General features: G+C 41.4%; 1 protein-coding gene across 13 annotated transcripts in view; it reads left to right on the top strand.

Moving 5' to 3' along the window:
• TCF4 (transcription factor 4) overlaps positions 1-25,839 on the top strand; it is a 422,824-nt gene that overhangs the window by 193,703 nt on the left and 203,282 nt on the right. For all 13 annotated transcript variants that reach the window (XM_048502995.1, XM_048502992.1, XM_048502991.1 and 10 more), the window contains one exon: positions 13,946-14,010. In XM_048502995.1, coding sequence (XP_048358952.1) covers positions 13,946-14,010 — 65 coding nt within the window. The remainder of the gene's footprint in view (positions 1-13,945; positions 14,011-25,839) is intronic.

Below are 25,839 nucleotides of genomic sequence, written 5' to 3'. Positions count from 1 at the left end.
CTTATTAGGCTATGGATGCCCTCTGCTGGATAATGCTGATTTGAGCCTTCTTGATAAATTATAAAGTATCTCATTGTTCCTGTCAGGTTATGTAATACTTAAATGGGTGGTCCAATGGTTTCATGGAATATTACATTCCTGCAGAACTGAAGGCATTGAGTTTCCAGGAAATCCACCAATCCAGGAACTGGCCAGATCCTGACCTAGACCTACTAGACCCTATATTTGCTTTTGGAAAACATATGGAGAAAGTGTGTTATATCATTAATTGTAATGTTAAATGATTTGTCTCTTTGAATGCTTAAAAAAAAAAACCTAATGTGCTGCTCTGCCTGTTAAACCGTCATAATATATGATCGCACCTGGAAGAAAATGTTTATTTTTGTTTTAAATAGTAGTCTTAAAATTTCTGACATTTAGTATATTTCCTGATCATTCCTGTACAGTGCTGTATGCATCAGTTTTCTTACATGCTGTGAGAAGCTTGAGGATTTGTTGATACTCATCGAGGGTTCCTTTCAAGGGAAAAGAACATTTCCCTCAAATTGTACCTCCATATTAGCAAACCCATTACATATTTTTTCACATACCCCTAAACACTGTGGGATGTACACCTGCAGGTACGTGTGCCTCAGGGTGGGAACTTCTGCTTGAAAGCATTTCTGGCCTTTTTCTCATTCCTCCTGTCACAATTGCCATCTCCACTGAGTTTTGGTATTGCCACCTATCTGGAATTTTTAATTACTGTTTTCAAGTTTTAAATTATGTAAACTATATTTCTTTTGAATTGTTAGGGTGTTTATCTGACGGAAGCTGCCCTGAGCCTGAAATGGGAAGGGCGACACAAAAATTCAAATAAATAAATGAAGGTCAGTGGTTGTGGATAAGCTTCCTAGAATGATAGCTTGTTAGGCCATATCAAATGTCACACTGTAATATGAAGAAATATTAGCCGAGCTCTCAGTTCACATGGGTCTACATTAAGGCCCAACAGGTCTGTCCAATTCTCAGTATTATAAAATGTTACATTATTTATAGTTTACCTTCCACAGTTGAACTCAAGGCAGATTATGCAGAGTCAGTCAATACAGACGTCAGGATTGAACATTCAGTAAACAGTGAAATAGGATTTGGGTTGTCCAACTAACCAGAAATCTAAAAAAATAGTATTAGAGCACAGCATAAGTAATAATATGATACATGAAATGATGAATGATGACATTGTAGGACCCAATCTACTTACTTACTTACTTACTTACTTACTTACTTACTTACTTACTTACTTACAAACAACAATATTTACAATAAACTATACATGGTGGTATGGACCACAGTCCCATATAATTTGTCCAGGAAAATCATTTTGCACTGTGCTATACTCTGTCTCGGATAAAGATGTTAGTACGGTCAGTTGAGGTGCTGTGGTTGAGAATACTGTATGCTTCTGCATGAGAATAGAGTCCTGAATGAATGTGAGAATTATTGTTTATTTTTACGTGCTGCCTTTATCAAAAGCAATATTTTGTGCACTATTGAACATAGTACTTTGATACTAGAACATTTATAGTTCATTGAACAACTATCATCAAAATTTCAAACAGATGGAGGAGAAGGGCTGGGTAGACAGACAGTTCCACAAGGTGTGACCATAATGGAGAAGGCTGTGTATGGGCTGCCCTGCCAATTGGCCATACTGGCAGGGGCTGATGGGAATTGTAGTCCATAACATCTGGAGTGCCAAAGGTTCGCCACCAGTTATTAGACCATAAGAAGAGAGCTGATTTCTTAGATAGATATGTGGGTCTCTCAGATATGAGTGCCATCAAAGGCTTTGTATGTGATAGCCAATACCTTATGAGACCATTATGAGCTGAGGGTGTGCTCTTAAATTAGAACATCCCCCAGGGGTTTTTATGGCAAATGCTAATGGGATTTTTTATGGAAGACTTTAAGTGGAATGTTCAAAGAGTGAAAGTGTGACCGCAGTCACAAGGTACATCCAGTGCTCACAAAAAAGTGAGATAACTTTTCCATTCACTTCAGTGGAATCGGCGGCATCATAGTTGCATCATTTTGAACACATAGAGGTGTTTCCTCCATTGAAATTAAGGAAAAAGTCCTGGCAGGTGGAAAAGTTCTATATAGCAGAGTTGTGAGTTGCCAGCTCTAGAACCAAGAACCCTGTGACTGGCACATTGTTTCCTAGTGTGGTACAGCTATTGTGGTATAGTAGCCCTTTAATAAACTGTGTGTCCTCTTATGCTGTGTTAAATAAATTGCCAAGGAGTTGTTGAGCACCTGAGTTTGCCTTAAAATATCCCAGATTAAAGGGGACTTTAGTTCTTCTAAACCAGGGGTAGGGAACCTTTAACACTCAAAGAGCCATTTGGACTCGTTTTCCACGGGAAAAGAAACCCTTGGAGCCGCAAATAATTTTTGACATTTAAAATAAAGATAACACTATATATATTGGGGTTTTTTTACCTTTTACTCCACTCATTCTGAGAAGCCCATGGATGCGTCCGCCCTGCTGCTGCAGGGAGGGCAAGGATGGGGCCAGCAGCTTGGCCTCGCCGGCCGCCAGGAAAGCGCCCGTCCCGCTCCAATGGGGCGGGCGAGAGGGGAAGCTATGGTGCGGCGCGGCGCGGCCAGCCGTGGGCAATTGGTGCGAGGGCGGGCAAGAATGGGGCTGGTGGCTCGGCTCGTGGAGCCGCAGTGCAAGGGCAGAAGAGCCGCAGGTTCCCTACCCCTGTTCTAAACCATTGGTCCACATGGCTGACGAGAGCAGTTGTCCATTGCAGCTATGTGAGGAGCACTGTTTTATTCTAACAGCCCTTCCACAACACTTCTTTGGTGGTGCTAATTAATGTTCCTCTGTGCTACTCATCTCCAAGAATTGGCTGGTCCAGTGTGAAGGGAATGGACTGTATGATGCTTAGAGATATAAAAAGCCAGGACATTGATTTTTCTAGAATAAGGCTGAATTCAGATGACTCAAATTGATATTAATCCAGCTTCCTGTCAGGTTAATGGGCATGCCTTATTCTGTCCTTCATATGTGATATATGAACACAGCTTAACCAATTAAGTATTTCCCTTCCCCAACCAGGATGCTAAAGCAAGGGTTAATTCAAGATTGCAGAGACACCTAATTTTTATTAAAAAGTGGATCTGCATTTAGAGGCATATCTAGGGTGGGCACCCAGGGCTCATGCTGTGGGCACCACTTGAAGGGGGGGATCCTCCGCCTCTCCAACAAGAACTCCACTCTGCCCTGGATGGGTCCAGCTTTAAACATTGGGCTCTGCCTATGAAGACCACAAAGATTTCAGAGGTGGAGCCTGAAGTTGAACCCAGCCAGGCTGCAGAAAAGAGAGAGCAGTTTTCAGTGTTCACCCTAGATGCTGTTTTCAATAAATGCACCCCTGCCTGCATTCACACATCAGAGATAATTGGAGTTAGTTTTAAAGTAGGACTCTTTCCTCATGGTCTGTGTGAGAAGAGAGGGGATAGATGAGGGGGGGGGGAGAGAGATGTGCACCGTAGTTGCAGCCCTGTCAGCGAGCTGGGATTGTGCATGTACAAGCTTAATTTACACTTGACGCAGCAACTATTCCTTACACGGGACATGTGCGGCATGCGCTAGACCTCATTTGGACTTCTTTTCTAATTTTATAGAATCATAGAGTTGGAAGAGACCCCAAGGGCCATTAAGTCCAACCCCCTGCCATGCAGGAACACACAATCAAAGCATTCCTGACAGATGGCCATCCTGCCTCTCTTTAAAAACCTCCAAAGAAGGAGACTCCACCACACTCCGAGGCAGTGCATTCCACTGTCAAATCAGCCCTCACTGTCAGGAAGTTTTTCCTGATGTTTAGGTGGAATCTCTTTTCCTTCACCTTGAACCCATTACTCCTTGTCTCTGGAGTAATAGGTACATCATTTGTTCTTATGTGCAATAAGATAAAGATATAGAATACTTTTCAAATATATTTTTCTGTCCCCCCCCCCCCCCCCCTCCAGATTTCAAATTCTGGGACTTAGGGCCAAACTAGATAATACAGCATCTCTGGAAACACCACCATTTAACCACTAGAATTCCTTCAGCTTACAAATGTCTCACAGGTCTGATCCTGCTCAGGACCCTGATGTGGGACGAGAGGCACTGAGCATCCCCAGGGTTGCTATGCAGTGGTTCTCAACCTTCCTAATGCCGCGACCCTTTAATACAGTTCCTCATGCTGTGGTGACTCCCAACCCTACCATTTATCCATTTTACAGATGGAGAACACTGATGCAGAGAGTCTTAGGCAATCCCTGTGAAAGGGTCATTCGACCCTCAAAGGGGTCGCGACCCCCAGGTTGAGAACCACTGCTATAGTGTCTACTTTTGCCCTAAGATAAAAAAAAAAATGCAGCTGTTCACATATACCAGTGATGGCGAACCTATGGCACGGGTGCCAGAGGTGGCACTCGGAGCCCTCTCTGTGGGCACGCACACACAGAGTTCATCATGTGGGGGGCGGAAAATCACACACACACACCCCCACACACACACACATCTAGGCTGGCCTTGGCCACTGAGTTCGACGTTCGCACACCGTGGTGAGCAGAGTGGCTGGCGGGCCTGGTGTCTGTGCTCTGGGTGGCTGCTGCCCGAGGGGGGGGGCAGAGGAGGCAGAGATGCTAGAGAGGCACAAAGCAGTGCGCACGAGACTTGCTGGAGGCTAGAGCAGGCTGGCCTTCTCGAGCCTGTGGGGCGGAGGAAGAGGGAGCCAACCGGTTTTTTCTAAACTAAAACCTCAGCATTCAGGTTAAATTGCCATGTTGGCACTTTGCGATAAATAAGTGGGGTTTGGGTTGCAGTTTGGGCACTCGATCTCAAAAAGGTTCACCATCACTGACATATACGCACAGGAGTATAAGAATTATTTGATTGGGAAAATGAGAACTTTGGAATCAGACGTTTGCACTGAGATACACAGTTCTTTATGAGTGATATCTGCTGGGTAACCTCAGCTTTATTTGCATGGAAGAAGCTGGTCCTTTGAGACAAACAAATTTAAAAGTCTATCATAGAGGTAATAAGATTTCTTTAACCCCTGAAATATAATTGCTTTAAAGGCCATTGGATAGCAATAGGGGTTTTTTTTTCTAAAAGCCCACTTAATTGAATTACAGGAGCTTGTTACATTTGTATTGTTCTCAGTTCCTGCGCGGACTAAATGCATCACTGTTTCCTGTCTAGAACTGTTTACTAAATATTTCTTTTAAGAAATGGTGCATTGTTTGAACACTGTTTAAGGCCATAATCCTCCCAAGTGCTCTGTCCTTGAAACAATATATGTACTTAGTAATTGTATGAGGGTGTTGTTCCCTTAGGAAACTTTGACTAGTCATGTCTGGAAGAATAGTCAAAGCTGCCAGCATCAAATATTTAGAAACAAACCTTCCACAGGGCTGAACAAATAATTGTACGGTGTTTTTTTTCATAAATGGTCCTGATTTTTTGAAAAATTGGTGACCAGATGCCTGAGATTTTTCCGGTTCTGCTTTTCATTATATTAGATGTAAGGAAATATTGTTCAGAGGGGAAGTGCCAAAATAACTTGTGAATATCATCCTAGGTTAGTTAAACAGATGTGGTTACATGTCAGGGAATCCCTTGAGCTCAGATGTTTACTGCTTACCTAGTAAGTAGCCCCGGAGTTCACAAAACCTTGATATGTTGCCTCTTCAATAGAAATCTTTCAGAAAGTCTGTGATATGTGATGGCTGGAGTTGATATCACTATGGGAAATGTATCCCAGATCCTAATTTGGGCAAGAATTTCAGTCCATCGTTTTTGTTTGTTTTGTTTACTATTAGTTGGACCTTTATGTTTGCCATTTCTCTCATTTTCCAGATTTGTAAGGTATTTTCCCAGATTTAAAAGGCGTGAATCTTATCCCTTAAGACTTAGGTTTTTATTAGTGTGGACAAAATTATTTGGTTTATACAAAATGCTGAATACATTAAGTATGAAGACCCTGCTAGGTGGATTTCTAGGGATATAGAATAGTAGTTTGGGCTTGATTCAGATGTAATATAAGTCTTGTATAGTGGTTAAGAGTTTAGTACTAGGATACTTGGAAGATCCCTGCTTGCTGCAGAATTTGCTAGGTGACCTCTCAGCCTAACACGTCACTTTATTGTGAGAATAAAATGTAGGAAGAAAGGACCATGTGCATTACCTGGGCTGTGTGGGAGAAGATGGGATAAAAAGATAAATGAACCAAATATGTATGAACCAAAGTTAGCCATTATAACCAAACTAGCATATGCTTGCTGTCCAAACCAGAATTCAGGGGAAAATAATTGGTTCTCAGTTTGCAACTCTAGTTTGTGAGCAAGTACAAGCGATAGTCCTTAAAAAAATAAATGGGCATGTAATTCGCTGCTAGGAACATATATGTGCTTTCTGAAATATATAAAAAACTGTAACAATTTTCTGTTTTGGAATGTTAGTTTCACTTTTGGACTTCAGGGTTTGTCCAAACATCCACTGATTCCAAACAGGTCTAGTGAAAGTTCAGGAAAAGGTGTGGGAGTTTTATGTGACATTCTATTTTCTCATGGGCTATCCATATTAATGCTTCTCGTCCCCCAATTTTCTTTTTAAGGTTTGACTTGGAATTAGCACTGTCCCTATTAGAAATGCAGAATTAGTGTGCTTTACACTCAGAAAACTATCCTGTGGGTTCACCATCAATTGACTTCAACTTGACGGCACTTTCTACCACCGAAGAAGCACCCTTACGTTAAGTGCAGCTGTAAGGGTTGTATTTTCTTTGCATCTTGAAAGCTCTGTTAAACTGTACAATCTTTTGTTGTAATAACCCATTGCAATGGCATTGAAATGTCTCGTTAGGAATTCTCAATCTTTATGGCATTTCGACGTATACTTTAATTTTTGAAACTAACAGCTTCTTGGGTATTTTGTTAAATCTTTGGAGCATCTGAACTTCTTGTAGTATCATTACAGTTGCTCTGCTACCTTGTTGCTTTGGCTAACCTTATACAGTAATTCAATCCAGATGTCACAACCTGATCTGTTAACCATGGTTTGGTGGTAAACCACCGCTGTGCACCATTCATTTCCTTCCTTCTCCCTTGTCAGGCTGATTTTTCTAGCCCTGTTTTTCTGTGAAGTCTAGAACAGGCAATCTGTGGTGAGAGTTATCAGCAATTGGTTTTGAATCATGGTTTGCAAACACGCTGCAGACCATGGCTACAAAGTATGATATGAAGGCAGCTCCATGGTTTGCGTCATTCAGCTTAATAATAAAGTTAGAGCAAATCAAGGAACAAGTGTTAAGTTTGCATGAGAGGAGAGGATCGAGGGGGTCAGTCCACAGATATTTTATGGATTGTTTTAACCATGGTTTGGAGACAAGGTTTTTTGATGTTGGAATTAAGCTAGTGTTAGATTGAAATTAAGTTCAGTTCTTCCAACTATCTGAAGTATTGCCTTTTGCGAGTTTGGCTTCAGTAGGCACCAGTAATATAATATTTACATTGCAATTCCCGTGCAGACAGGACAGGATTTAAATCCAATAAATAAATAAATAAAATCCTAAAAACACTTTCCTGGACGTAGACTTGAGTATGTTACTGAGTAGACCTCCTTAGGATTACATGGATAGATATTCTGACTAATTTTTCTAGATATGTTCATAAATTTCTCTAAAATATTCTCCACCTCTAATACATTCCCGTTGAATACATGGGTTAAAGAGTCCCTCATTCCATATACCGTCTTGCAGATGTACAGGGTTCCTCAGTTTATTTTTTAAAAATTTATTTTCATGATTTTCATGATATGGAAACCCTTCAATCCAGTGTGGAATTGGTTGCTTTGCAGTTGATGGTTGATGGTTATATACTGTTGGGTAAGTAATGTTGCACTGGCAATGTGATTTCCACTTCTACAGGGCATGTGATGGGAACAGAAATGGAAACTGTCACTCTGCAGCATTTGAAAGCCATTTCGGCCATCACAGCCTATGTGCACATGTGCAGTCACTTTTTGATTAATGTATTTTTGAAGGCTTTCAAGGCCGGAATCACTGGTGTGTTGTGTGGATTCCGGGCTGTATGGCCATGTTCCAGTATCATTTTCTCCTGCCGTTTCGCCTGCATCTGTGGCTGCCATCTTCAGAGGATCCTTTGAAGATGCCAGCCACAGATGCAGGTGAAACATCAGGAGAAAATGCTACTGGAACACCGCCATACAGCCCGGAAACCACACAACACCCCACTTTCTGTTTGTTTTAATCTCCTGTTTTTAAAATATGACTACCACATAGCGGCCCAGAAGGATGAAGATTGTTCTTCTGTTAAGACATCTCTTTTCACAAGCAACATGAGTCTATGCAAGAGAGGTGTGGATTGTGTAGAGAAATATAGTGCCTTTTCCTCACTTTTTTGTTTTTGGATCGTCGTTTATTTTTCATTGCCTAATGATTTTAAATAACAGATGAACTCAGCTGAAGAAGTGATGACATGAGAGTGAGATCAGAAATGGAATTTGATGGAAGCCATTGTCAAACCAGGAAGTTAAGAATTGAAACACACCCATTTTTAGTCGACCTCTCTCTTCATCATGGCCCTCATCTAAAGCAAAACCGCAAATTGGGGAATATTTGTAATTGTATCTGGATTTTGCAGCTTGAGCTCAGCTCAGAATTTAAGATGTAAGATCAACATGAATTCTGAAGCCAAATCCCTCACAACAATAGCCGTTCTTCCGTTTCTCTCAGCAGGCAGAAAGGAATTGTCCTGTGTGTTGTTATTTTCCATGATGGAGTAAACACAAGGTGCCCTATCTTTCTGGGCAAAGGGGAGGGGGGATTATGTGTGAGAGTTGGATGACTTGCATTTATTCTTGTGGAAGTTGCTTACATTTTCTACTTAATTTGATTAATTTTTCAAAGCACACCATGGAAAGCAACCGGCTTCTTCATTGACTGACTGGAAATCCTATACTGCTTTCCTTTTTTTCTTTCTCTCTTTTTATTGTAGTACAACTCAAATACTTGCAAATGCACAGTGAGCAGCAGTCATTTGAGTTCAGTTTAGAAAGGATCCCTTTATTATATATCTTGGATGCAAGGATAGAGAGAAGAGGCTTGGCAGTTCAGTCTGTTCCTTGTATGTCTTTTGGGCGATGTGCATTCTGTTCATTCATGTATTTAAAAAAATTAAAATATTATTATTACTATTAATAATATCTTGTGAATCATTCTGAAGGGCAGTGCATGTTTCCCAGGATCTGCTTCTCTTGGGAAGCAATGATTCAGTTCTCATGTGAAGACTGATCTTTTGTATTAGAAATTGCTATGATATTTATGTGCAGTCCTTCTGCGTGAGAAATTATTAATCGGGTGTTTGACAAGTGTCTTTATTGGTTGGTTTCTGATACTCCCTTCCCTCCCCGTTTATACCAAAAAAACCCAAAAAACTAATAGGTACATTTAAAAAAAAAAATGGACAGTAGTATTCCATGCAGTAAAAGACTTGAGCGATTAATGCTACCCTTATGCCTCTTTTGAGTAGTTGTAGCCATGGGGCTTGGCACGGCCACCACTGTCTTTGTGCCAAAAAATATCCGCAGCGGCTGCCGCATTCTAGTATACTGGAGGGTTGTCTCGAAAATTCCGCAGTGAGTGTGACGGGCTTCTATGTTGTTGTAGATCCTTCCTCTTTCAAGACAGATTCCCTACCTCCTTCAAAATAAACAATCTTTATATTGCTCCAGTTAAGAAATGCGTATTCTAGATGTCTAGATCTGAGCACCTCAGAACGCCTGTGTAATGTACAGTTAATGTAGAGATTCTGGGTGAGCCCTTTTCCATTCATGCACACAAATAGTTACTTAAGGAGCCTCCCCCTTTCAAATTTTATTATCTGAAACAAACGTGCCAGTGAATTTTAAGCAGAAAATCAACATAAAGGGTGTAGCTAATTTTTAAATGGACATGGCTTTATAGTTATATATTTATTTTTCAAAGAATTCTCTGCTCCATAAAATGAAATGGCATTGTTGGAGGAAAAAGAAAAGTCTGTTGGTTCCATAATGGCAGTTGGTTCTAGAGGTGAACGTAATTTCTTCTGTATTTTTGGTGATTTTTTTTCCTTAATAGGAAGCAAAGATAAGTTGGATTTGGGAAGAAAAATAAAGATATAATAAAAGTTAAAGGCTTACACTAACAGGACGAACCGTATTCACTTGTGATCTTCTGAGCTATCTTTTTTGGTGGTGGAAGTGGATGCTACCGATGAAATCTTTACAAGGAGCATAATCCTAAAAAAAAAAAAAGTCAATCTCCTGCTGGTTGCTGTGTCTCTTTGGTACCTCACAGGCTTTGACAGAGTCCTGGACGAGTGCCCATTGATGTCATGGAAACACTCAAATTACTGAGAATGATTCATGTCTGTGCTGTTCTCTTATCCTCCCCCACACAAATAGAAGTAGATTTTTAACCCTGACAACTTGTAATTTGCGATGGGTTTATTTTTGTATCTGGATAAATATTTTTTAACAACTGAAATTAAAATGAGGCAGTTTGTATGTGATATGATAGCGTGGAGGAGGACAGGTAACCACGGGCAGCAAATAAGATTCATTCACTGGGCTCTTTGTGCGGTGGACTGAATTTGTTGGCTTTATCCACCCCCCACACACACACACCCTCACACGGACACTTAAAATTTGTTGTTAAATTTTGTCTTTTCACCAGTCAGCTTTGAAGGAAGTTGGTCCTGCGGCTACAAAGTGAATGGAGACTTACCGAGTTCCTTTTACTTTCAGGATCGTTATTTTCCCCATTTAATCACTGGTGGAAGTAGTCAAGATCTGAATTCATCGTGACCAATACTCCTCCCCCCCCCCCTTTCAAATAGTAAAATAAAATATGCTAAGTATTTCTATTTAATTGTTGTTTGTTAGTAGTATACCTATTAAAGCCTGTATTGGCAAACACTGGATAAGATGTAGAGGATTACTGCTGACTAGCACTTTTTGTGTGCTAGTAGATCTTTCTTCCCACTCCTGTCTGTGACTCTCAGACCATGAGTTTTTTGGCCAGTTCCCCTGGACATTCCCAAGACTTAGCTACCTGTAGTAGATAAGAAGCAAACTCTGCCAAATCTTACACAGCTGCTTCTAACCCAACAGCATGGTCTTCCCCCACTCCCTCCCATGCCTCTGGGTACAATATCATAGTTGTGTTTTTTGTAACTTGCATTCCTTCCCACAAACTGAAGTTCCCCTTCCGTGCAGACTTCTAAACAGGAAGGTGAAACGGAATACAGATTTCATGCAATCAAGTTAATATATGTAGAGGTTATGTTCAAGAGTTGTGAAGTACAGCCCCAGTTTTACAATGTGACTTTATTTTAAATTGTAAAACCGTCTAACATAGGCAGTCGTTATGCAGAAATTGCTACACTGAACAAAATATATTTCATGGCGTTTTGTATGTACCTCTTGGGTGAAAATGATATATTTGTTGTATTTAAAACTTTCATTCACCCCTGTCTTTAGGAGACAAAATTGTGGATTCTTTTTCCTCCTCCCCGTCTTTGATTCAGGGCTCTAAATGCATTTTTTATTTTTCAATTGGTTTACTTGTACGGCACTGAGTATGATGTTCCAAATAACATCACATTCAGTCAAATAAGAGGACAAAGTACAGGTCTTTGGTAGTGATAGTAATTAAATGATTCATTTGCAGAGGTAACGCACTGCACAATGTATAGCCAGCTTTTGCCGTGTACTATGTGCTGCCTTGGGAAAACAGTCTGAACTATACATTACACTACATTGTTATTCCCAAATTGTAGAATTGTTGCCCTACCAGCAAGTAGACCCCGTGTGGCTCAAGCGTAGAAGATATCCAGTCACTATTGGCCTGTTTTTTTTGCCTTGTTCCGTGTGAAGCCATTGAATCTCATCTCTAGTGATTTTATGTACTTCTAATAATTGCAGATGTGCCCTTGGCCATTCCGTCTTAATCTGTCACTTCCTTAACATAGTCCTAATCACCTAGATGGCTTTCATGCTGTCTCTCTGGCTTTAACACCCATGATCATTCTTTTGTTTTCCTTGTGGCACTGTGCTGCTAGGGATTCGAATTTTTCACTACCGAAATTTCTCTCTCTTGGCGTGTTAACAATAATCTTTACATCTTGGAAAACCACTCTTCTGGGTAAAGTAACAGAAATCTCTGGCCAGAATTTAGGCTGGCTGAGTAGTTAGTGTTTTAAGGGAAGTGGAGAACACAGAAGAAAATCCATGTAGATGCCTTCGAATCGGCATAGAGTTTTACAGGAGATAAAAAGGGGGGACACGGTGGAAAGGAAAATAGTTTATTTGACCTTTTAGGTCCTAGCAAGTACCCCGATGTGCCTCGTCAGGTGATCAGAACCTTCTAAATGAGATCCTCTGGTGAAGCTCATCATGAAACACGTTGGCATCTAAAAGGTCAAATAAACTATCCTTCTTTGCACTGGAATTTCACAGGACATTCAAAGTCTTCAGTCCTGAGGCAGCCGAAATATTGATAAGCAGAGGCAAGTTTTGAAGGGAAATTTTATTTCCCAAGTGTAACTTCTGAGATCAGGCCATTCACTATGGAAAAGAGAATGAAGAATTTGACTTCTGAAAGGTTTCTTTGCCATCTGGAAAGCCTCTGATTGATTATGTCTGACCTCACTGGTGAGTTCAGTGTAATCATTGGTATTTCTTATGTAAGTTCATAACATTGGTGACCTTCTTGCTGTGTAAACAAAAAATAAATATACCCAACTATTTAGGAGTGGGGAAGAGAATGAAAAATAAAGAGTTGGTTCTGGTTGCTTCCACAGAGAATTGTTAGGCCTGTTTCATTTCTATTATTAAAAAGAATGAATGGTATTTTGACTAAGAACAAGATTTGGTTTCCCTTTTTATCTTGCTGAAAAATGTCGAAGGCTAAGAGCACAAGGCCCCAGGGACTTCTTCTTGGTTCCCTTTGACATGAATAGTTCTTGTCCACAAGCAGTGTGACATGGCATTAGGCGTTCCTGTACAAGTGGATTTCTCGTTCAAGTTGGCATCCTGTCCGCTTCAGCGAGTTTATTGTCATTAAGGATGTGACGTCGTCCCTGACATTGAACCAAGTACATGATGGGAGCTCAAATACATATTTGGATTTTTTCTTTCATTTGTGGCTATGTGGATACCATTGTATAGGTTTGGAAATGATGAACGCACATTACGTTCAGTTGAAATACTGCAGGAAAAGCAGCTTTTATTTTTTTGTACTCAATACCGCCAAAGAGAAATGTCATTTAAACATTACAATTCTGTGAATGTATAAATGTTGGTTTGAAAATTCAAATGAATTCATTCTCTTATTTAGAGAAACCCTGGCAGCTAATGCAGTGATTCTCAACCAGGGTTCTGTGGTACCCTGGGGTACCATGAGCACGTCCCAGGGGTACCATGACAATGCTACCGCCTGCCCCCCCGGAATCAAATGGATTTTGAAGGGGGGGTTGGAAGCTTCATGGGCTCCCTTTAAACAACACTGAAAAACAGCGTTGTTTTATTTGCCTAAATTCGGTGCGGATTGGGGGGGGGGTAGATTTAAACGAAGCTCTCCCTTTAAATCCCCCCAATCCATGTCGAATTTAGGCAAACAAACATCGTGGCTGTCAATTCTGCTTTCCCTCCCCTCCCCCTGCTTGCCATTTTCCCCACCTACAGGCCAAAAATGGAAAAAACCCTAAAAAATGCAAAAAAAAATATCAAATGAATCTCAGGGCTACCCTGAGATATGAAGAGCGAGGTCAAGGGTACCATGATGTCGAAAAGGTTGGAAAACACTGAGCTAATGCATACTCTCTTTTTTAACAGATAAAGCAGAAAGGGGCTCCTATTCATCATACGGGAGAGACTCAAACTTACAGGGTTGTCACCAGGTAAGAGTCAATGTACAATTACACAAACATGCTTCAGCACTGGATAAATTGTATACTAAAACTTGTCTTCTGGGATGCATGAGATGGTTTACAAACTGGGCTTGAACAGAAATTAAATATCTGCAAACGTGTAGCTTTCTGCTAGTAACTGGGTCAGTCTCTTAGTATCCTCTTGGTAAACTATTGATCAGTCTTCCTCCGAATAATGCAATATGGTTGCAGCTCGTTATACGGTTCTCACATGAAGACACAACTTAAGAAATTATAATGGCGGGGGGGGGGAGCCAACTAGGCTTGTGTAAGACCCTGCTTTTGGATGGCTATTGCAATAAATTACAGTTTTCATAGAGTCTGTATAGTGTTGTGTGAAAACAGGGTTGTATTGAGGGATAAAAATGTCTGTGAAAATATGATTTGTTGTCCCTTTTTGTTTCTGAATTGTTTTTGGCTGGAAGTCAAGGCCAGCAGGCTAACAGCAAAACCGTCTCAAGGGAAGCATGCTGGAGCTAGAAAAATAAGAGTAGTTTAATTAAATAATAAAATGCCAATGTAATACAAAGGGTTAGCATGTGTGTGTTTGTGCCTCTGTACACTCGGCATTTGCATACTTTAAACTCTCCAGAGAGTCTAAAATTGCTATCAATAGCCAAACGCCTAAGCTTCTTTCAGGCCAAGTGATAAAAAAGATGCTTCGGTTTACTTTCACCGGGAGTAAAACATTCCTGAAAGTTAAAATTCATTTGTCCATCTCTTCTTTTTCTGTATCGCTTTTTCTCAAGCTATAATTCTCAGTTTGGAAAATGACTGGAGAATTATAACCCCTTCAAAAATATTAAAACCGCTACTGAGGCTTTAACGCTGCAAAGAAAATGAGGCATATTATTTCTCTTTTTGAAGTGGCGTGGGGTTGCTTCTCTCCCTTTCTCCTTTTTGGGTGCCTTTGCCCCTTCATAATATGGAAAAATAATCAGGGACTGGGGAGGGGGGGGGGCGCTGAGCAACTTTGCTTAATTAACCATGGAAAATATAAACAGTCCAAGTAATTAAATAGAACCTCGCCTTGAAAAGGACACATAGTTAGTATTAATGCATCCTTGGAGCTGGCATTCCATTGCCTTCCTGCATCTGTTAGCTTTTTCAAGTTTTGATTCTACAGCCTACTCAGATATGCCGTCCATTCTATCTAGATCCATAGCCAGAGATTTGTGGAAATGAGACACAAGAATAGCCGAGTTCAGAACTAAGCACCGCATGTGTGATCCAGTGCAATTCAGACCCCCTCCTCCCCTTTGGGATGGAATTCCACAGGAAAGTGAATTTACAGCCATTCCAGGGCAGCAGAAACATCTTTGGAATGCCAGTGGAAATGTTTGGAGATGGGTTTCGGCAATGAGAAGCTTAGTGCTCTGTCTCTAGTGTAAAGCTTTCAGTTCCTGTGGAAGGCCTGTTCCTGCCTATCTGGTTTCTGAAGGGTCAAGGCAGAGGTTGTTCAGAGTGAGAGAGAAGGAGGGTGATGACATGCTTCCTTTTGCAAGTGGTGGTGGTGGTGGTGGGGGAGCCAACTACAAATTTTCAGCAAGGCCCCTTTTGGGTGGTGGGCTGTAGGGAGCAAGTCTCATGCGACTGGACTTTTGCTTGTTAGTTCATCACAGTTTGTACAGGTTCATGCTTATTGGCAGCCGGCTTTCTCAGCTGACTTCTGTAGAGTAGAGACCATTTAAACGGTGAAATCACCAGTTGGGCTTCTTGAGAATATATATTTGCTGAATTTTTACCAGTCTTTCTTAAAGTTCCATACACACTCATAAACCTCAAGTATCATTTTCTTTTTAGCCAGCCACTGGAAACCCTGTCTTTTCTCACTGAGCGAGACATTGTTTTTCTTAAAAGTATTCAGCTTTCTAATTTTGTTTGTATTTCAAGCAGGGTCCTAGAAATTCCTGGCCCCCGGTGGGTGCCATATTACCTGCACTCTTTTAGTTTCCACAGAGGCTAGATGACCCCTCCGGGGTCATCGGACAAAGCAAAGCGTTGCTCTAATTTGGAAAAAATGAGTGAGATTGAACAATTAAAAATACATTAGCAGCTCTCTTTTTAGTCATAGACAGTAAGAATAGACTTTTTAACCCTGCCTGCCTCACGTTAAATTGTCCTTAGCTCTGCACTTAACCAGAAGAAGAGTTGGGATTTATGCAGTGGTGGGATCCAAAAAGTTTAGTAACAGGTTCCCATGGTGGTGGGATTCAAACTGTGGCGTAGCGCCAATGGGGCTGGGTGGGGCACAACGGGGGTGTAGCCGGGCGTTCCGGGGGCGGGGCATTCCTGGGCAGGGCTGTGGCAAGGACGCAGCCGCTGCGCCGGTCCTTGGGTGGGAAACAAATGCACACGGGCGCAGGCTGCCACGCACGCCGGTGCACCTCCTACTAGACTGCTTCAAGTTCTGCGCGCTACTGCTGAGAGGAGGGGCATAACTAAGGCAAAAACCACGTGGCAAAATCACTAATTAGTAACCCCCTCTCGGCACACACAAATAATGAGTAACCTGCTCTCGGGAACCTGTGAGAACCTGCTGGATCCCACTTCTGGATTTATGCCCCACCTTTCTCTCCTGTAAGGAGCCTCAAAGTGGCTTACAAAATGCCTTCCCTTCCTATTGTGAGATAGGTGGGCAAGTTGAGAGAGTCCTGAGACAACTGTGACTTGGTCCAAGGTCACCCAGCAGACTTCATGTGTTGGAGCAGGGAAACAAATCCAGCTCACCAGATAATAGTCCGCTGCTCATGTGGAGGTGTAGGGAATTAAACACCAGATAAGAGTCAGGCACTCTTAACCCCTACACCACACTGGCTCTCACGTAGAACTATTTTTTTTGACGGACAGGGTAAAATTTAGTCACACATAGCCTTAAATCCTTGAAACAAATAAGCAAGGAAAAAGAATCTTTTCTGGGATACCACTTTAGTTCAGATTGTCCTCAAAACAAGGAAATGGCTGTAACGTTTTCTTTTTTCTTCGTGACAATGTCAATTAACCTTTGATAGTATCTCAGACCAAACGTTCCTGGAAGCATGCCAAGGGGGAAAAATAATCCAAGAATTGTGGTCATCTGATGCAAAATATAGAAAACAAGCTGTCAGCTATGTAGCAAGTTCAGCTTTTGGTCATTCTTTATGGAGGCAAATTATAAGGAGACGGTTAGAAAAGTTGGTTCAACCAGAGGAGGGGTGCTCAGCAGGTGTCAGTCATACAGGGCAAATCCAACTACCAAAGTGTTTTTTTCTGGTCTCTAGAGTCCCTATCAAATGTTTCTCAGTGAGTAGAACAATGTTTGCTTATCGCCTCACTCCTATAGAACATTTAAAAAGCCTCTAACTCAGTGGTGGGATTCAAATAATTTAACAACCGGTTCCGGTGGTGGGATTCAAATAATTTAACAACTGGTTGTTTACAAGCATCGTTTTAACAACCGGCTCTATTGAAGTGGTGCAAACCGGCTGAATCCCACCATTGCTCTAACTGTATGAAATAGAGTTATTACCTATTTTAAGAAGACAGGAACACTCACGCCACAACAGCTAAACGTTCATCCAGTCTAGCCAGCCTGATGTCTCTGGAAAAATTTTTGCGATATGAAAGTTTTCATTTGGTTAAATCAAACGGAAATCCAGTCGGCACCTTTAAGGACTAACAGCACTGATTTCAGTATAAGCTTGTGTGGGTCACAACACATTTTGTCAGATGTATGATGGGAAATTGTACTGGGGATTTTTATGAGGTAGGTTGAGCAGGAGGCCTTGACTCCACCATTCCATCCTGCACCAACCTGTCTCATAAAATTCCCTAATATGATTTTTTATCACATATATCTCTGAGACACTGGAATGTGACCCTCAAAAGCTCATCTTGAAATAAATATTTGTAGCCATTATGACGACATTGGGTTTTTATTGTATTTGACTACGACAGGCTAACGTGCCCATCCCTTTGCATTCATTTCGCTAGCATGGCAAGTAGTGACTTTTATGCCCACCTTTCATAGATTTGAATAATTCCCTTTTAAAGCAGTCGGAGCCAAAGGCCACCCCACATATTTAATCCTGCAACTTAATTAATATTTGGCATAAATATGTACTCACCTTTGGCTGTCCTGAATCTAACTGCAGTAAATTTCATCAGGTGAGCCTGAGTTCTAATGTTCTCCAATTTTTTTCCTCGTCTTTACTGTCCCAGAGCCCCTTGGGGATGGGGCGGTCCACAAATCTAAACAATCAATCAATCAATCAATCAATCAATCAATCAATAACTATGTTCTATAAACTTAATATTGCCTTTGAGAAGCCAGCATTGAGTAGTGGTTACGAGCAGTGGACTCTTATCTGGAGAACTAGATTTTGATTCCCCAGGCCTTCATTTGAAGTCTGGGTAACCTTGGGCTAGTCATAGTTCTCTCAGAGCTCTCCCAACCCTACCTGTCTTGCAAAGTACCTGTTGTGTGGGGGGGGGGGGAGAAGGGAAGGCGATTGTGAGCCACTTTGAGACTCCTTATGGTAGAGAAAAGTGGGTATAGAAGCCAACTCTTCTTCTTTTGTGCATCTTGGCACTTGTTTCCTAGCTGTAACACCCCACTTCATATTGCTAGATCGCACCAACTTTATTATGGAGCCAGATGTCTTGTGACTATGAATGGGAAACTCACATACCTAAATAACAGAATGACTTCCGAGTTTAGAGCATTTTGTGATGTTCCACCTTGTCTAGTTGTTTTTAAGCAGGTCCGTAAGAGAAGCAGCAAAGGAAGGGGGGGGGGACGTTGTTTAGGGCAGCCCTAAAGTTTCACAGCACTAGCGAAAATGTGATGAATACCTTTTTTAGAAAACTCGTTGTTAAACTGTGTATTTGTTATTTCACACACTCGGATGCCAACTCTTAAGAAAAAAAATCCAAAGTTGCAGAAGCAATACAGACATAAGGCACAAGGAAACATATTTATAGAATGTTATTGTTAATATAAATTTGTCATATTTGTCATTTAACGGCTGCATTCAGATGTAACAACAAACCATGGCTTGTCATCTTTGAAAGCAAAACAACCCTTGGAAGTGTTTTTTGTTCCTGTATTTTCCCTCTCTTCCCCTGCTTCAGGGGTTGATTTCTTCATTCAGATTGTTGCAAACAGGCTAACAAAACACAGTTGAAGCCCGTGATTGTTGATTGTGCTCTGTAGGAGTGTATATATTCTATGCAAAAAAAAAAGTGCTAACCTCATATTTTATTTAACAGTCAATAAATTAGGTCAAAGGGTTTTTTTGCAGCTTTCACTGTAAACATAGAGATGATTTAATCTTGGCTATTTCTGGAGAATATGTAAAGTTTGATGAGATACAAAGTTTTCAAAAGCTGAGATGGAACTAAATGGCAGTATCCATTAACGAGAGAGACGGTGCATGTATGAATTGCTTATTTCAGTTCTTTCTGTAGCTTGCCCAGTGTAGGAGAAAGGGGCCTTTAGAGAATTGTAAGTACCCTGTTTCCCCGAATATAAGACATCCCCGGAAAATAAGACGTAGTAGAGGTTTTGCTGAAGTGCGAAATATAAGGCATCCCCCAAAAGTAAGATGTAGCAAAGTTTTTGTTTGGAAGCATGCCTGACGAACAGAATACAGAAATATAAGACATCCCCTGAAAATAAGACATAGCGCATCTTTGGGAGCAAAAATTAATATAAGACACTGTCTTATATTCGGGGAAACACGGTATGTATTTGCTTGGAACAGAGGTCTGCAACCTGCAGCTCTCCAGATGTCCATGGACTACAATTCCCATCAGCCCCTGCCAGCATGGCCGATTGGCCGCAGGTTGCAGACCCCTGGCTTGGAAGAAATACAGCACACTGGTTATCACTGCAGAAATAACTATCTGAGACTAATGAGACTAAGGCAGTAAGCAGTTACTTGGTGAGTTTCATGTTATTTCATTTCATTTATTACATTTGTAGGCCGCCCTTCCCCTGTTGGGCTCAGGGCAGTGTTGAACAGTCTGCAAATTATAATAATGATATAAATAACAATAAAACCAGAATTTTAAAAAAACTTGCCAATACTTATCATGGTACTAATAATAAAGTGTCGTAAAAAAACATTCAGTATCAAATAATTAAATTCCTATGGCTGTAGATAGGGGAAAGATAGCACAGAAGAGGAAGAGTAGGAGGCCAAAGAATGGTACCCCATTGCTGCGTCAACTGCAAGCCCGGCAGAACAGCTTTGTATTACTGACACTGCAGAATTGCATCAGATCTCACAGGGCCCAGGTCTTGTCCAATAGAACATCAGGCTGGAGCCAAGGCCAAAAAAAGCCCTAGCCCTGGTGGAAACCAAGCCAGTTATACAGCTCGTGTTGTGCCTCAAACTATTGTAGGGTTATAATAAGTGGTGTCAACCTAAAAACAGTTTTGCTTCATCATGAACAAGATCAGAAACAGCTTCGTCAGGACACCGTGCCGTCCTTTGTTGAGCACAAACCCTTGCACGCTTTTCAGTGTCGTACGTTGATGGTTGTCCTGATCATTAGGTTCTGTGGTGTCTTTTTTTGGTGCTCTGTCATTAATATGGGTGAGCGCACTGTCTTTCTCGGTGTGCTGTATATTTGTACGTGAGTGTGTGTATGTGTGTGCAGGCCCTTCTAATTTGTACTTTATTCATGAATGTCAGGGCATGGAATCTTTTTTTTTGTTTTATTGGTACTGTATACAATAAGTTATTAAATTTCATCTCTGTAATACACCTGCAGTAAAATAACCAAACATTACTGCACTTAAAGAACATGTGCGTGTGCTACAACGTTCCACCCCCCATTCCAAACAGCTGCTTACAGATTTCAAGATCCGTTGTATATATTCCCCAGAGCCCGCCTCTAATAATCGAGACACATCTGCCATTGCAGTATTATAGGCATATGTGGTTTTATTGAAAGCTATACCTATCTATAAAAAAATTAAATAACTACTACCCCGATTAAATTGGCAAGCTACCTTTTTTCGAAGATCATATTGCAGACCTCTTGAGACGTGAGAGTTCGTCTTACTCTTCTATTACAAATCGCTAACTATATTTTTGATCAGCCAAATAAGTAGATTTCCACTTTCTCTGATGGCAGGTTATCTTTGCCTGTTATCAGATTTCCTTCCTGCTCTCTTCACATAAAAACACATGAATGTTACCTTGTGACAACATTAAAATCTGATCGAGCCGGGGAATTCAGAGACAAATCCTTTTATTCATAAAGCATTAGTCTGTCTGTCTGTCTGTCTGTCTGTCTGTCTGTCTGTCTGTCTGTCTGTCTGTCTTCCCATTTGTTACAGAATGAAATACTTGTTAGGTGCATCAGATTTTATAGTGAATGTGAAAATATTGCAGCTGATTCGGTGAACATTTCGGGAGCAAGCAGTACATCTCTGCTTTTGGGAAGACACAACATACCTGCCAACTGTGCTTGAAAGAAGAATGTGTATTTCTCTATAGCAATGTTTTATTTCCTTGTGGCCACATGGAAGAGGATGATAAAAGTGACCAAGCAGAATTCAACATGTTATTTACTGATCAATCACTTGTGTGGCATTTTTAGCATGCCTGACACTCTTCCGTGCCAGTTTTACACATTAGTAAGGATATTTAAATGCAAACCAGTTGATGGATTGATCTTCTAATCATCTGTGCAGGTGCTTTTCGGGGTGGGGGATGCAAGCGTGACTGTGTTAGAACAAAATTGCAAGTCATTTTAATAAGGATATTTTTTTTGCAATCCCATTCAACAACATTCAAATTGCTCTGGAGAAATGTCTGCTGTTAGGTATGAGTAGATGCTGTGATAGTTCAATGCAAGACATTTACTTCTTAAAGGCCCTTTTCTCCCACTTTGAATCTTTGGGTCGGTTTTGTTCTTCCCACTTGCATCTCCTCTTGGTGCTCTATCCTAAGAAGATTAGATCTGTCTCGGCCAGATGACGAGCTGTCTTGAGTTCCCTTGCTTTTGACAGTCTCCAGGTGGAAGCTGGGGAGCTTCTGGGGTTACAGCTGATCTTCAGGTTACCGTGATCATTTCCTCTGGAGAAAATGGCTGATTTGGAAGGTTGAGTCTGCGGTTTAATATCCCATGGAAGTCTCTCTATTCCCCAAACCCCACCCTCCAACCTCCAAATATCCAGAAATTTCTCAATCTGGAGCTGGCAGCCCTACGTTGCTGAGAGAATGGTGGCCGGTAACATTTAGACAAATTATTGTTTTGAGAGTCCCATTAAAGGCAGTGCATTACACAGTCTGAAAAGTCACTGCTGAAGACTCAGGGGGAGTGGATCTCTGGAGTTATTCACTGCAACACAAGATTGTAGCCGGAAGCCCCCCCCCCCCCCGGCCAAAAAACCCACATTGAAACAGAAACATTTGTGCAGTGTGTGGTAGGATCCTGGTCACTGTGCAGCTTGTAGCCGCTTGCATTTTTATTTGATGTGGTGGGGAAGGGGAGGTGAGAGAGAGAGAGAATGAACGAACGAACAAGCGAGCAAGAAAAAATACGTATGTAGGATGCCTACAGTCTGTTATGAACTTAATGAAATTATTCTTCATCATAATATTGTGAATATATTCAGTTAGGTTTTTGGTCTTCAAGTCACAGTTGACTTATGGTGACCCTGTAAGGTTTTCAAAGCAAGAGATGTTAAGAGGTGGTTTGCCATTGCCTGCCTCCATGTCATGCCTTTAGTATTCTTCGGAGGTCTCCCATCCAAATACTTGCCAGAGTCAAGGCTGAGAGTGTGTGCCTGGCCCAAGGTCACCCAGCAAGCTTCCATGACACGGGTGGGGATTGGAACCTGGGTTTCCCAGGTCTGACTCCAGTACCTTAACCAGTACGCCTTGCTGATTTGGGGTCTTATATATTCTGTATTCTAGTGCTGTGTGAAAGGGGAAAAAAGCCCATGTCCTAAAATACACTGCTGTTTTGTGCGTATAAATGCTATTACAAGTTTCTTTTGAGACAGAATAGCAGAGCCCCATACATCTCTCACGTGCAACGTCTTGATATTACATGCTTGCATCCTTGCAAGATTCAGATGTGAAAGGCAGCAACATCTTAATGGATCCTATCACATCCTAGTTCCTTTTAAATGTAGGGAGGAAGAAGCCAGCCAACCTGGTATGTTCTGGCTAACAAAAAATTATACTGCCAGAATCCTTTGAAACCTGTTAAAAGTGCAGCTGGCATGCACACCTTTCCCCCGTGGACTCCCGGTACCATTTTATGCACACTGAGATAGACAAAACAAGGGGTTGGATCATCCGTACAATATTACAGGACTGCATATATGTCTGTCTGTCTGTCTGATTTTATAGGTTCTTTTTCCCCATACGGGCTCAGGGCAGCATGCACATCAGTCATAATGAATTTTGATAAGGAATAAACAGTTAAAATCAAATCTAAACTATACCCCTTCAGATCTGTATTCATAGATATATTGGGAAAACCAGAAGGGGAAAAGGGAGAAGGTAGGGGAATGGAAAGAGAAAGGTAGGCCAGACAGAATGGATACTGTTGTTATCCTCAGCCATAAGCCTGGTGAAACAACTCTGTCTTACAGGCCCTGCAGAACTGTTCTGTTCCACAGATTCAGATACTAAGGTGTAGATTTATAAAATTATGAATGTGCAGGGCAAGTTGGATGAAGAGATCAATTTCTCCCATTTCCATAATGCTAGAACTTTGGTATCAGGTGAAATTGATAGGCAAGAGATTCAGGATGCACAAGAGGAAGTACTTCTCCTGGAGGCCAAGGCCATCTTGGTGGGTATGAAATCACCCACCAAGATGGCCTCCTATCCCCCTGGGAAAGGACCCTTCCCAGTAAGTATCCAATGGTCCGTTCTCCTGGAGGCGGAGGCCATCTTGGTGGGTGGTTTCATACCTACCAAGATGGCCTCCTATCCCCCAGGAGAAGGACCCTTCCCAGTAAGTATCCGATGGTCCGTTCTTTACTCAACAAGCAATTAAACTGTGGAATCCACTTCCTGGTAAATGTGGTGGTGGCATGGTTGACTTTAAAGAGGAATTAGATCAGTGTTGGGATTAAAATAATTTAACAACTGGTTGTTACTCAGCCAAGCCCCTTCCTGGAGGTTTTTCCTGGGGCCCAATGCTGTACACCACTGTTAGGGATGGGAGGCAAGCTGAGGTAACTTGGGTTGCTGCCTGAGCCCTACCCTTCCCTCGGCACAAGAATCCATTGCCCATTTCAGGTCTTTGCCCAGTTTTGTCAAGATACTTTTGCTGATATGCCTTCAAATATATCAGCACATACCTGAGGCCCCTTCCGCACATGCAGAATAGTGGACTTTCAGTCCACTTTCACAATAGTTTGAAAGTGGATTTTGCTATTCCGCACAGTAAAATCCAGCTTCAAAGTGCATTGAAAGTAGTTTGAAAGTGTATTATTCTGCATGTGCAGGAGGGGCCTAAGTTATTCTGGCTTAATTCTACATTAGGCCGCATTAGGCATGGTTTTCATCCTAAACAGTTTACAGAGACTAGCCTTATTAGTGAGCTGTTTGTTACATAATCAAACTGTGGTTATCATTTATTTGTTTTGTGTATTTCCTCATGGTTCAAAGCAATTTACAATGATAATAACAACAGGAATATCAGTACTTAAGATCCTGCATTATAACTGCATGAAATCCAATGCAACTGCTCATATGCTGGCAGAGGCGTATCTAGGAAAATGTAGCCTGGTTCCAAATTTGAGTCGTCGTCCCCGTCCTGTATGGGCAGTCGCCCATCCCCACCACGACCAAACAAGTCACTTGTCTTGAAGTCAGTGTATGGACCCAGGGGGAAGGAGGAGGGGTGTGTGGCATGATTTTCCACCCCCCACATGATTAAATGGCCGCAACCGAGAGACATTTGACCCCACAAGTCCTCCTGGGTGATACACTGCTGCTGGTACCCTTAATCCCTTTGGCCATGGAGAATCCTTTTCAGGTGTATAGGTTCACAGGCAGACTATTCCATGACTTCATCCCCTCTATCTGGTGATATTTTTAATGACGTGGATTATGTTAGTGTGAATGGTTCAGAACACAGAAGGAAAAAAATGGACAGATTTTATTTTTGTAACATTTGCAGCTGAAGTTGAATAGACCCATTTTCCTGCATAAATATTTTGGACTATTCTTATTTCTTCGGTTTCCTGATAAAAACAGGTACAAGAAACAATATTCGTAAGTTCGCCATAGCTTCTTCCAGCTGCCGCCAACCCCAAACACAATGAAGTCTACATTTTCTTGTTTTGTTTGGCATACGCCAAAGGTTACTGGCGTATGCCAAACAATATCCTGGTATTGTTTGCTTGTGTGGTTTTAAATTTAAGTATTTTGTAACGTTAAATTTTTTAATTGCTCAGATGTTTTAAAGTATTTAATGTTCACGGCTTTGTGGACCCTGATTGGATGGAAAGGTGGCATCAAATGCTTTAAGTAAATAAATAACATACCCGTCTAAATTTGGGCTGAGATGCTGTATGCACTGAACTTGGAAGGTCAGCACAACCGGATTTATTTCTGCATGACATCGGACAAGGCTGCAGATCTCATTGACTTCAGAACTAAGAATCAGAACAGCACTTACGGAAGTGACAGAAATAAGTCCAATTGTGCATGCAATTATAATTAGATGGTGTGGTATGACTTACCTGAATGTGTCCAAAAAAGGTGTTGTTCCCTTAGTCATTACTGGAAAAGTAAAACAATGGAATTCAGCGCGCAGAAGAACAGGGATATTCTG

This window comes from Sphaerodactylus townsendi, linkage group LG07, assembly GCF_021028975.2.
Source record: "Sphaerodactylus townsendi isolate TG3544 linkage group LG07, MPM_Stown_v2.3, whole genome shotgun sequence".
NCBI classification, from domain to species: domain Eukaryota; kingdom Metazoa; phylum Chordata; class Lepidosauria; order Squamata; family Sphaerodactylidae; genus Sphaerodactylus; species Sphaerodactylus townsendi.
The sequence above is the reverse complement of the archived record's forward strand: the minus strand, read 5'-3'. Positions and strand labels throughout refer to the sequence as shown.